A 13389-nucleotide genomic window follows, 5' to 3' on the forward strand; every position below is an offset into this window, starting at 1 on the left:
AGAAATGGAGAAGGATTTGGGGGTCATTGTAGACCACAAACTGAAAGGTAGTTTGCAGTGCCAGGCTGCTGTAAACAAAGCTAGCAGGGTCTTGTCCTGTATTAAAAAGGGGATGTATTGCAGGGACAAGTCTATAATTTTGCCACTTTATAGATCATTGGTTCGACCTCATCTGGAGTACGCGGTCCAGTTCTGGTCACCAGTACTAAGAAAAGATGTCCTTGAGTTGGAAAAAGTCCAGCGGAGGGCAACCAAACTAATTAGGGGTATGGAGGACCAGAGCTACGAGACAAGGCTACTAAATTTAAACATGTTCACATTGGAGGTGAGGAGATTAAGGGGGGATATGATTTCCATGTACAAAATGTTCAATGGTGGTAGCAACATTAGCGATAAACTGTTTAAAATTAACTCCATTACAAAAACTAGAGGCCACCACCTAAAATTGGTGGAAAAAAAATTCCAGCACAAGGGGCGAAGGGGGTTCTTCACAGTAAGATCAGTTAGGGTCTGGAACTCACTGCCACAGACAGTGATTTCAGCAAAGAATGTGGAATTGTTCAAGAAACTTTTGGACGATTTCTTAAGGGACCGTAATATACAGGGGTACAGGTACTCCTAGAATGAGATCCTAATAGGTTGGACTTGATGGACTAATGTCTTTATTCAACCTCAAATACTATGTAACTATGTAACTATGTTACTGGTACAGAAGGTGAAGTGGACTCCTAAATTTGAAAGCCATCAAAAAGGTAGGATTTCCTAACATTTTAGGGTAACCTTTTCTTAATTCCTGGTCAGTCACCAGGACAGGAAGGGTGTGAAAATCTACCCAGTGCAACAGCAAAAAAAAAAAAAACAAATGTTCCCACTTTAAGGAAAACAAGAAAAAGGTTTTGGTTGGAAGGTAATTTAAGAATTTTGAAAAGCCAGGATTATATATTAAAACATCAGTAGAGAAAAGAAAAAAAGGGTCACCTCGTGGTGAGCTTTCAACAGCAATCCTTATCAGGGACAAGATCTCCTGATTATCTCCGATTCGGCTGTAATAGGAGCAATCATGTCCCAAAGCATCTACCAGCCCAACGTCAGCTCCGGCTCTCAACAGGACTTCCACAGCCTCCTTGCAGCCATACTCGCATCCCAGCATCAGAGGTGTCCTGATAACACAGAAAAGGCTTACAGATTTTCTCCTCGGGCCACAGCATCCATTCATCATAACTCGTATCAATATAAGATATCAGTATGCATCTGATATCTGAACACTTACTTATTCTGCTTGTCTCGTGCATTGATATCAGCTCCTTTATCTATCAAAAGCTGGCATATACCAGGACGGCACATCTGGGTGGCCAAAGCAAGTGGTGTCCTTCCATCCTGAATAGACAGATGATCAGCAAATCACTGCCAAGCTTAGCTCACAATCAAAATAAACACTGGTGGGAGTAAAAGTCTGACTGCAGCAGCACAGACAAAGAAGAGGAAAAACTCAGCTGTATGTGGGTGAAAGAAATATGAATGTCTGAATTCTTACCAAGTCCTTCGCATTTACAAAAGCCCCGTGATCACAGAGAAGCTGCACGCTGGAACAGCAGTCCGACATAGCTAGGTGAGATGAGAAGTTCATTATGGTATCAGAAGTGGCACACACAAAAATCAGACAGAGGCAGGGCCCTAGTTGGAAGACCATGCTGAACTATAGAAATAAAGAATGTCACCCATAAAGATTTCACCCCATTTGACAAAAGCCATCTTAGTGTAACTTTGAGTGCTGGAACTGAAACCAGAAAGTGCAACAGAATGTAAACTGCATTCCAAGGTCTTGCAAAAAGCATCCAATGCTACTATTATAGCATGGATGCTTTTGTTCATTGTAATAGTTACACTTTAAAAAACACACACACGTGGCTCCAAAATAAATAAAATATAAAAACAAAACATTTGTGCGTACCTGCACCCAATTTGTCCTTTGCTATATATGCTACAAGATGGAGGCTCTCACACTACACAGAGGGGCCTTGACGAGGCAGTGTGGCCTCCACATATTTTGCAAAAGTTGTGCAACTAAAACCTCTGCTTTTAACGCTAATACTTAGTGTAATTTGTTCTTTGCAGGCTTGCTGTTCAGAGTGCTGGGATATTGTCTTGTGTATGTACTGTGTAAAGCCCTTCTATGTGCACCTTACTTTAAAAGCTAGTTATAAATTGATGAGCGTGGTTGCCACGTTGAAAGCTGTATGGAAACTGCACTGATTAGCGAGGCAAAAAAGGGTCAGGGAGCAATTCGGGCGGGGGTGATTGAGATTGCGCTGAGCCGCACGGTCGCATGAACGCATTGAATAGCAATGCGTGGTTCAATGTGGGATCGGGATCATTCATGTCGGCGGGTCTGCATACAGAATATGCATACAACCAGGGCCGGATTTACTCCCCCTGCCGCCCCAAGGCCAGGTTCCACAATGCGCCCCCCCAGCTCTGCCGCCCCGAGGCCTGGCCTCGGTGGCCTTGTGGGAAATCCGGGCCTGCATACAACAAAGTCAATTAAAGTCAGAATTGCTCATCTCTAAATGTGTTCTAGGTCAGTGGCTCAGAACCAGAGCAACAGCACAACAGTCAGGCAACTAGCATTTTGTAAGCAAAGTTTACAAATGTACCCCCACACTTCAACAGAATCGCTTTGGAGAACTTGGTTTTATCTGCTAAAAGATGTAGCAAAACATCATTTCCTGAAGAGTGTTCACACAAAGTCAAAGTAACACTGGAGTGATTGAAGAACAAAAGATATGACTGTCCTGGATCATGCACCCTCCTAACCTGCATCATGCAGCGCTGTCCTCCCCTGCAGATCCACATTCTCTGTTGGGCAGTTAAACTAAAATACAGAGAAAGGAAAAAAGAGAGACAATTGTCATGTAAATATTATTTTCCTAAGAAAAATTTAAGAGAAAATAAAAAAGATCAACACATGAGAAAGGAGCTTTATTGCCAACCAGGCTAATGGAAATAGCAGTGCCACACGCGATGGGTATAAAGAGACAGTGTTGGCTTGTAAACATCTTTTATTAGACTCTAGAAGCCTTGCTAGAAGAGGTGAAAAAAATGCATCCAGACAAGTGTCAATCCCCCCAGCATTCAAAGTAGAACATTTTTATTTATATTTCCCACATTATGCTCAATTCCCAAAAACATTGCACATTATTTCAATTCCTATTTGCTCATTTTTACAGTTGCAATTTACTAAAGTTTTTATCAAATAGATCAGCTGTGTTTACTGCAGGCACATTGTCTTAATGAACTTAGCTGTATTTTTTTGGGTGAAAGTTGATTATAGCGAATGAACAGATGGTCACCCCTTAACCACTTGTTGTCTGGAGCAATGTCTTACTAATTTGCACAAATATGATAACATCTGAATGTTTGGCTAGAAAACAGCTTCAGACCCCGAAACCATGATATATGTTCTGAAAGCAGAGGCCCTGTAGAATTAAAAAAAATGCTAGTTGCCAATTTTTTATGTTGCACGGTATTTGCGCAAATGTTTATCAAACCAGTATTTTTAGGATAAAATGCACTAAAATTAAATCTGCATTTTTTTAAAAAACATTTTTTTTACAATAACTTTATTGCCATCACCTAGGGACCACAAAAAAGCTGAGGAAGCAGAGATCTGCTTCCCCAGCTTCTTCTCCTGGATCTAAGAGTCGGAGAATGTAAACAGTGACACCAGAAGTGATGTAATACACATCACTTCCGGGTCAAGTAGACAAGTAGACAGAGTAGAGATCAGTGGCTGGAAGCCTGCGGATCTCTCTCTGATCGTTGCAGGGAGACCCGCCATGCCAAAATGATCTGGCGGCTTTATAGATGCCGGATCGCTTGTATATTAACAGCAATCGTCGACTGTTTAAAATGACACCAAGAACACGGCTGCAGCAGGAGGGTGTTCTTGGAATAACCACTTCTGTGGGCCGCAGTAAATGTACGGCTACCCGCAGCAAGTGGTTAAAGAGGTATTTTCTTTGGTGAAGCAGTTACACATATAATTAGTAACCCTTTTCCTCTGGTTCTCATGACACATTGAGGAGGAGCAGCAAGGCTTTCAATTCTTCCACCTGAGCCGGACTGTTAAAGGTGTAACTAATTCGATAAATGGTAAGCTAGAGTTGGACAAATCCCAGGACTCGGGTAGCCAACCCTTCTTATAAAACCACAGCTGGGGCCTAACTTTTGAGGTACTCTCTTGTTCTCATCGCTATACAGTTTTTTCTCCATTGTTAAAAGGAGCTGGCTCCTAAAAAAAAAAACCTGCTGGCTCCTGAATTCCATAATGATTTGTCCACCCCTGCACTAATCTATCTTGCAGCAATGTTTGTGGGTTTCTGAAGGTGCATCAGGGTCATCTGTATTCTCCACTTAAATCAAAACAACCTTGTCAGTGTTTAAAAAAAATAGTGAATATTTCCTTTAATCTGTGTAACACAACATTTTTCCCCTGACCCAATCATGTTTAACTGCACACCCATCCCAGTCAAACACACTCACCTGGAGAAGCTTCTGCAGACATAAGGAGTGCCCATATTTTGCTGACAGATGTAATGCATTTCGCCCTGAGACAAGGAAAGAAGCAGATGTAAATGGCAACTGTCTGATGAAGATGGTGCAAGGGGGCATCCTGAACATCAGATATACTTTGCTGGTGTTACATTTTTTTTTTTATTCAAGTAAATTTTATCGAGTGATTTTTTTTTCAAAGAGTTTTCAATAAGCTTTGTTGTAAGATAATAATATTCAAAACAGAGACCGTTGTTGGAAGACATAAGGAAATGGGCTGAAAGGGTCTCATCTGGTTCCTAGAAAGTTCAGTCGTTGCTTTCCCAAGAGAGGGAACATGTATGGAGTATTCTATAACATCATGTTAGAGAGAAGAGGGAATATTCAGGGAGAAATAAAGCATCAATAAAGGAGTCCTTTCCCTTGTAGCTGGAACTATATGTGTGGGTGAGGGTGCAGTAAGGGTAGTTAGAGAAGGTAAGAATAGAAACAAAAACAAAGCATCAGGGAAGAGGGCGTACCGTTTGGTAGGAGGGGATGCAGGTGGGGGTGAAGAAGATCTAGGCTTGAGTGTGAATAGAGCTTGCGTTCTTTTAACGCATGCAAACGTTTAACAACTGATATATTCCATTCTGATATGATTATATTAGCCAATAAATAACCTATAGTAAGAGTGTATGGTGAGAGGTGCTGATTGTTGATCACAGTGATAGGTTGTATCAATTCCTTTTTTTGCTTCCTGTGAATGGAACAGATGATCTTATTGTTTTGTTGGTATTTGTAGTACATACAGCTCTGCTTTCAGACAGCTTCTTACACAAGGCTGGCCTGAGAGGTAGTACTTCTGTGATCAGAGCACAGGAGGAGGGAGCACTATTTAATGTTTCCAAACTAGTGACAGATCCTGCTTAAATCTCCAGACATTTTCCAATGATAGGGAAGCAAATATGAGAATACCCAAACAAATGTACTAGAGGTAGAAGAGTATTTTTCTTTTATAACTGGACAGGCCAGCAGCACATAGGTCTTCTCTGCAACTCATAAGTAATTGTAAATGTGTGGGCTTTATTTTAACTCCACTCATCAATTTTATCAAGGGTTAATAGTAGCTGGGCAACAGGCTGAAGAATTCCACTGGGCACAAGTGTTGCTCCACTTATTACAGGGATCACTAGCATTCAACATTATTATGGTACATTAAAATTGTAAACACTGTTTCTATTGTTAAAATGGTATTTGGTAAGCCTGGCACCACAGTTCACATTTCTTTCCTTGATCAAAGTCAAATCTAAAACTGTAGAGTGCAACCACTTGGCAGATTTTTAAAAGTGGCGTGTGTGTGGTCCAAAAAGCCACAAGGCTGCCCAGCAATGGCATGTTACATGTCACCAACAGAATATTACAGTTGGACCACATACTGCAAAAGGTGTTGGCGTTAAACACAAGTGTTCAATATGAAACGGGTTAGAAAATACAGATGAAGGAAGATGTCATCATGTCTCTAAAGGCCTTAAAACAAAGGATTCATGAACTCTGGAGGAGCAAGAGACAAAGATGTTCCTAAGGATTTATTAATGAATAATTCAAACCGCTGATGAGGTCTAAACAGACCAGAACTTACAACTAGAGATGAGCCGGTGCTTGGTGCAAACCCAATTTGCCCACACCTGCTCAAAAACGATGGCCGCCACACCTTTCTCCTGACCCAATCAGTTGCAATCCACAAACTCCTGTGTGAACATGCATCTCCGCAATGGAATGGGCTGGAAGGAGGGGGTGGCGGTCCCAGTTTTGGGTGGGCTTGGGCAAGCTCAGGCAATCTGGGTTCGCACCAAGCGCAGGCTCATCTCTACTTAGAACAAGCACCCCACAAAACACCACCAATGCTTTGAAAGTGCTGGAATCTACACAGGCCGATGTCCCCTCCATGTCCATTTACATCTACAATAAATGCTTGCGTTACCATAAAACATGACAAAGCATGTTACATGTTCATTTTGAACTGCACCACAATGCACTGAACCAATGCACTATGGTTTGTTGCATTACAAATTCTGTCCATTTCTCTGGATATTTGGGGGCTTTGGCAGCCAATTATTTTTTAATACGCTACTTTTACTGCAACATTAATGGCCAACATAAACTGCAAGAATGTAAATGGGCCCTCAGTGTATTCCACCAAGTACCAACTAAAGAAAGAATATTCTGTCCTAGTGAATAGGTCACATCATATGTGGCGTCTTCACCGAGTAGTTTTGGCAGTCCATAATGATCTGGTGAGGCATTGGATCCCATTGAGCTCACACTGTTCTCATTGCATTTATGACATGCAAAACGTCTCTTTAAAGAAAAAACAAACCAGCCAACGTACCGACAGCATCAGGAGCCGTGAGATCCACTCCATGTAGTAGAATGGAATTTAGACACTCCAGGTGACCCTTAGAGGAAACAACATGGAATCTGAACACAAAGATATAAAACAGTGAATTATTCAGGGTGGTAAACCACTAATCCAGCACCCCTCCTACAAAGCCAATCTATACTTCTCAATTGTAGCTCCAATTAAGCTTTTAACATAAACAAATACACACATCCTGCCCAGGTTTACAGGCAGCACCCTCCTGTAGCTCAATGACATATTAATGACTAATGAGTTGTAAGTGTCACAAAGCTATTTGTGGATACAGAAGAGGAAGCAATGCGATTTACAAAAACACATGTTCTACAAGTCGCGACTCATCTTGACAGATAAATAGGAATCCATTATATGTTTGATTTTGTAACCTAAACATGATGGCTTTTTGCCATCTCTTGGAATTTAATTCTCTAAAGCCTGAATTAGAACTTTGTCATACCACGTGTGTCCCTTCCAGAGAAGGTGGACAGGCCATGTATACAGGATGAAATGCTCAGCACTGCACCATAGTGAGGAATTAGAATTCAGCATCTCCTGTCTGACATTATGTATCATTTCTACAATTTCATTTTTGGAGATATACAGAGCTTTCACCTTCCCCCTGCTTCTCTCAGATCCTCATCTCACCATAAATGGAGACGATACTCTGAGCCAGAAAACAAAACGCTGAACGTGATCAAACATATTTTTCTGAGCTTTTAGATTCCCTGGCAGGAGACATCGAGAACATACGGAAGCCAAAGATTTCATTAAAGCTCCTATGTGTGTGTTTCAGTGCATCACAGATGAGACACCAAGTCCCAAAACATACTGCTGAATGGTAAATCTGCTAAATATAGCTTCATGTTTGTTTCTTTACAACATAAATGATGAAGCACATATTTTAAACTCTCAGTGTTTGCATACTTGTGTGTGGGTTGAGGTAGCACAGACTCCACATAAGAAACTATAAGGGAATACGTCTGACAAAAAAAATGAGTCAGACATATGCTGCAAATTAATAGGAGGCAACCCAGAGCACAAAATCCTTTGAAAGCTCATTCAACCTTTACAGTTAAATAGTAGAAAACCTCACTGTTTACTATGTGTTCTGATTCATAACTGCAGTCCCCACCAGTTCTAAGCAAGAGGGAGAGTATATTTTACTCTCCCTGCACTTCTTCTTTAAAGGAGAACTATGAGATGAGTGATTTCCACTCACCTCATAGTTCTAGCCGATCTGTGACAATGAGACTGTCACAGGTCGGCTCAGTAGACCGGGAGGTGAGCGAACACATACCGGGTTCGCTCACCTCTCGATCCTGTCCCGGCTCTCTGCCGTGACAGGGGGAGGGGCTGGATTCCCCCCTCCCAGCTCCACCAGCGCTGACTGGCGGAACGGACGGGGAGGGGGCGAGTACAGCTGGCTCTGCCTCTAGATAGGCAGAGCCAGCTGTCACTCACGCAGCTGGGCGGATCCCGTCATCTACGTCGGGATCCGCTCCGGCGTCTCAGTATACCGCGAGCTGTAGCTCGCGGTATACGGAGCTTAGGGTAACGGGAGGGCACTAGTTTGTGTCCTCCCGTTACCCTAAGGAGAACTATGGGGAAAAACACTGACCCCATAGTTCTCCTTTAACGGTATGTACCAGATGTGACTGAACTGATACTATGTTCAGTATAGTAATATTAGATTAGAATCAAAACCATTTACAAAACATCCACAGTAAGGAAAATAACCCAAACGGCTTTCCCACTACAGGTGCAGCCTATCTATATATTGCTATATCACAGCACTCACGCAGAGCGTCCCTCTAGGTCCAACTTGCTGGGATTCACTCCCTTCTTGGTGAGAGTGGAGGTAATCTTCTCTACATCTCCCCTCTCTGCTGCTTTCATTAACCGATCATCATATTTGCTCCATTCCGCAGTTTGCTGCAAAAGTAGGAAAAAACAAAACAAAACAACCAGTAATTACTATGACACCAAAGTAAATTGGGTATATTGCTATACAAGTATTCTTCAATAAGAACAAATTTATCTGAGGTTGCCTACCTAAGGCAAAAATCACAAATACCAGAAATGGACGGAGCGTTTTTAGTGTATAATAATGTGTATTCAGTATAACCCAAATTGAAGAGCAACAAAGAGGCCTTCTAAGGCACTATATGAACGACATGCACAGTGACATCACAGCATTGGAAAGCTAAAGAAGGTGCTTCTTTGGTAGTGTAGGAGAAGGCTTGCAATTTCGTCCATTCACTTGGGGAACTCGTGAGCATCCAACAACAAATTAAAACCACCTCCATCCATTAGCTAGATGCTCGAAGAAACATTGAATAAATTATCTATACATGCTTAATAATAAAACGCACACAAATTTTTTGTTTCATTCTTCAAAAATCAATATCCCTGACCTTTATTAAACAAAAATAAAACAAATATTTTTGAGCGATCCTACTAGTTAATCCAGGGCTGGACAAACCCCAGGAGCCAGGACAACAATGATCCCTAAAATTTACAGCTGGCAACTAACTTCTGAAGCTTTTTTCTGGTTGTTGTCATTGGAGCTGGCTCCTAAAAATAATCCTGCTGGCTCCTGGGTTGTACAGACTGGCCCCTGAATTCCATATTAGTTTGTCCACCCGAGTTAATCCAGTCTCTCCTTTAGTACATCTTCCATTTTGTGCTGGAGGGAGCATCCTTTTGCTTTCCTTTGCTCCTTTCTGCCACTCCCACCCTTGGAAAAATTACCCATTTATTTAATACTGTCTGTCTAATAATTTCAAATTTCATTTAGATCATCATCAATTCTTTAATGTGTGTAATATGAGCATGTGTTATTTTACTTGCATGGCAACACGAACATGATCATGTTCTCTAATGGGTTTCTGAAAATCTTAATGAATACAAATCTGGAAAACAGATACTACAAAGTGATCTCGAGAGAGTGGACCATTTTGGACAAAATAGGGAGTAAACTAGGCTATATTATGTTGCCATCAAATTGTTTTATTTCCTAGTCAGTATAGTGTAAGAGTTTCCATCAATTTGAACGTTCAGTCCCTAGCTGAAGACAATGGGGGACATTAATAAGCTGAACGCAGGTCAACAACGGGCAACTTCCTTGTTTTGCCTGCAAAGTTATTTTCTGAGGTACACAAGTATTCGGTATGCATGCACTACTTTTTTCATGGCCAAAGCATGGCCACCTGGAGGTTTGTTGGGGTGTCATTCAAATGAATTGCAATGTATCTAGCACATGGCACCGTGCGCTAGTGTGGGCTACACACATGGCACCGTGTTTTTAGCCTAATGCTATGATTTAAACAAGAAATAAGGTTGGCACAGACAAGCAAGTATAATCTGACTGTCCTGAAGGCACTCCGTTAGCCTTGAACATTTAAAGGCTATGTTAAACCCTAGAACAAAAATGTAATATGTAGAGCTTACTGGTCCTTAGGTTACTTTCTTTTTCAGTTCTTTTCAGGCCAAGGTCAATTTCTGCAAGTTCGGAAAATACCCGTTGATCTTGCCACAAATGTGTCTGTCACTTCCTGTGAGCTAAACTCAAAGCACAAACAATCTTCCTTCTGTAAACTGCTCATTTCTGTGCACCCCGTGTAATGGAGATGAAAAAAGGGAAGAAGTTTTATAGTTCAAATCAGGGGGAGCCCTGAAGATCAGAAACGTTTTGCTTTCGAGTTATGATACTCTTTAAAATGTGTGCTCAGCCGATCTTACAAGCAATCTGAATGGGGCAAGCAGAAGCTGCATAATTGGCAGGGGAACAGTAACAAACTGGGTATGTTTTCTAACCTGACCAAGTGTTTCCACAACAGCAGGCAGTGGCAAGCTGAGGACAGCAAGAAATATGTGATCATGCCCAAAAAGTCTAAACTGGGCACATGTCATCTCATGTCTACGGGCACCCTAATACAGCTACGGGCATCCTGCAAGCCTGCAGCTGCCATAGTGTCCCTACCTGCTGCTCCACAGGTTACCTTTGCCAATACCTCGTGGTTACATCTGTTCCAAGTATCTGACAGACCACATCCTCATGATGACCACTAACAACAAGGACCCTGCCTGCCACTCTATACACATTTACAGGGCTATTTTCAAAAAAGGATGAAGAGTTTGGAGAAGTGAACAATCTAGGACAACATAGCTGAACTGGAAAGTGAGCTGAATTGGAAACTTTTTACAAATCAGCTATGTTGTCCTAGATTGTTCACTTCTCCTGCCTTCTCCAAACTCTTCACCCTTTAGTGAATAGCCCTGTTAGAGTGGCACATTTAGAGTATAGGGTCACACTAACAAAACGTTTTCCATTTTATTATTATACTATCAAAATATATACACATGTAAAAGAAGCATTTAACGCTTTGATATAAAAGAAAATACAAAAACTCCTAAGAAACTACCCAGCTTGAGGGTGCACAACACCAGTCCTCAAGACATTCTGAATCTGTCCACTGACTTGAAAAGGGGCAGGCATTTTAAATCGCCCTTAGTGAAATATTTGGGGCCATGCACATAAACCCGAATTATCCCCTTAGCTATGACTTTGTATAAATGCCTGAAGAGTGGAGGAGGACAACACATGTATTCTGCTTCTTGTCCAAAGGGAAAGCCATGCCATGGGGGGGGGGGGGGGGGGGGAACTTGCATGGCAACACGAACATGATCATGTTCTCTAATGGGTTTCTGAAAATCTTAATGAATACAAATCTGGAAAACAGATACTACAAAGTGATCTCGAGAGAGTGGACCATTTTGGACAAAATAGGGAGTAAACTAGGCTATATTATGTTGCCATCAAATTGTTTTATTTCCTAGTCAGTATAGTGTAAGAGTTTCCATCAATTTGAACGTTCAGTCCCTAGCTGAAGACAATGGGGGACATTAATAAGCTGAACGCAGGTCAACAACGGGCAACTTCCTTGTTTTGCCTGCAAAGTTATTTTCTGAGGTACACAAGTATTCGGTATGCATGCACTACTTTTTTCATGGCCAAAGCATGGCCACCTGGAGGTTTGTTGGGGTGTCATTCAAATGAATTGCAATGTATCTAGCACATGGCACCGTGCGCTAGTGTGGGCTACACACATGGCACCGTGTTTTTAGCCTAATGCTATGATTTAAACAAGAAATAAGGTTGGCACAGACAAGCAAGTATAATCTGACTGTCCTGAAGGCACTCCGTTAGCCTTGAACATTTAAAGGCTATGTTAAACCCTAGAACAAAAATGTAATATGTAGAGCTTACTGGTCCTTAGGTTACTTTCTTTTTCAGTTCTTTTCAGGCCAAGGTCAATTTCTGCAAGTTCGGAAAATACCCGTTGATCTTGCCACAAATGTGTCTGTCACTTCCTGTGAGCTAAACTCAAAGCACAAACAATCTTCCTTCTGTAAACTGCTCATTTCTGTGCACCCCGTGTAATGGAGATGAAAAAAGGGAAGAAGTTTTATAGTTCAAATCAGGGGGAGCCCTGAAGATCAGAAACGTTTTGCTTTCGAGTTATGATACTCTTTAAAATGTGTGCTCAGCCGATCTTACAAGCAATCTGAATGGGGCAAGCAGAAGCTGCATAATTGGCAGGGGAACAGTAACAAACTGGGTATGTTTTCTAACCTGACCAAGTGTTTCCACAACAGCAGGCAGTGGCAAGCTGAGGACAGCAAGAAATATGTGATCATGCCCAAAAAGTCTAAACTGGGCACATGTCATCTCATGTCTACGGGCACCCTAATACAGCTACGGGCATCCTGCAAGCCTGCAGCTGCCATAGTGTCCCTACCTGCTGCTCCACAGGTTACCTTTGCCAATACCTCGTGGTTACATCTGTTCCAAGTATCTGACAGACCACATCCTCATGATGACCACTAACAACAAGGACCCTGCCTGCCACTCTATACACATTTACAGGGCTATTTTCAAAAAAGGATGAAGAGTTTGGAGAAGTGAACAATCTAGGACAACATAGCTGAACTGGAAAGTGAGCTGAATTGGAAACTTTTTACAAATCAGCTATGTTGTCCTAGATTGTTCACTTCTCCTGCCTTCTCCAAACTCTTCACCCTTTAGTGAATAGCCCTGTTAGAGTGGCACATTTAGAGTATAGGGTCACACTAACAAAACGTTTTCCATTTTATTATTATACTATCAAAATATATACACATGTAAAAGAAGCATTTAACGCTTTGATATAAAAGAAAATACAAAAACTCCTAAGAAACTACCCAGCTTGAGGGTGCACAACACCAGTCCTCAAGACATTCTGAATCTGTCCACTGACTTGAAAAGGGGCAGGCATTTTAAATCGCCCTTGGTGAAATATTTGGGGCCATGCACATAAACCCGAATTATCCCCTTAGCTATGACTTTGTATAAATGCCTGAAGAGTGGAGGAGGACAACACATGTATTCTGCTTCTTGT

The 13389-nt window shown here is 41.7% G+C and overlaps 1 protein-coding gene across 1 annotated transcript in view; it reads right to left on the reverse strand.

The window, feature by feature from the left end:
* UACA (uveal autoantigen with coiled-coil domains and ankyrin repeats) overlaps positions 1-13389 on the reverse strand; it is a 36143-nt gene that overhangs the window by 19793 nt on the left and 2961 nt on the right. The window contains exons 2-8 of the mRNA XM_018567407.1: positions 8748-8881; positions 6923-7011; positions 4543-4607; positions 2815-2872; positions 1535-1605; positions 1271-1377; positions 979-1160 (exon numbers count right to left, since the gene is read on the reverse strand). Coding sequence (XP_018422909.1) covers positions 979-1160; positions 1271-1377; positions 1535-1605; positions 2815-2872; positions 4543-4607; positions 6923-7011; positions 8748-8881 — 706 coding nt within the window. The remainder of the gene's footprint in view (positions 1-978; positions 1161-1270; positions 1378-1534; positions 1606-2814; positions 2873-4542; positions 4608-6922; positions 7012-8747; positions 8882-13389) is intronic.

The sequence above is a fragment of the Nanorana parkeri genome, unplaced genomic scaffold (assembly GCF_000935625.1).
Source record: "Nanorana parkeri isolate BGI_ZX_2015 unplaced genomic scaffold, ASM93562v1 scaffold1043, whole genome shotgun sequence".
In the NCBI taxonomy this organism is placed as follows: domain Eukaryota; kingdom Metazoa; phylum Chordata; class Amphibia; order Anura; family Dicroglossidae; genus Nanorana; species Nanorana parkeri.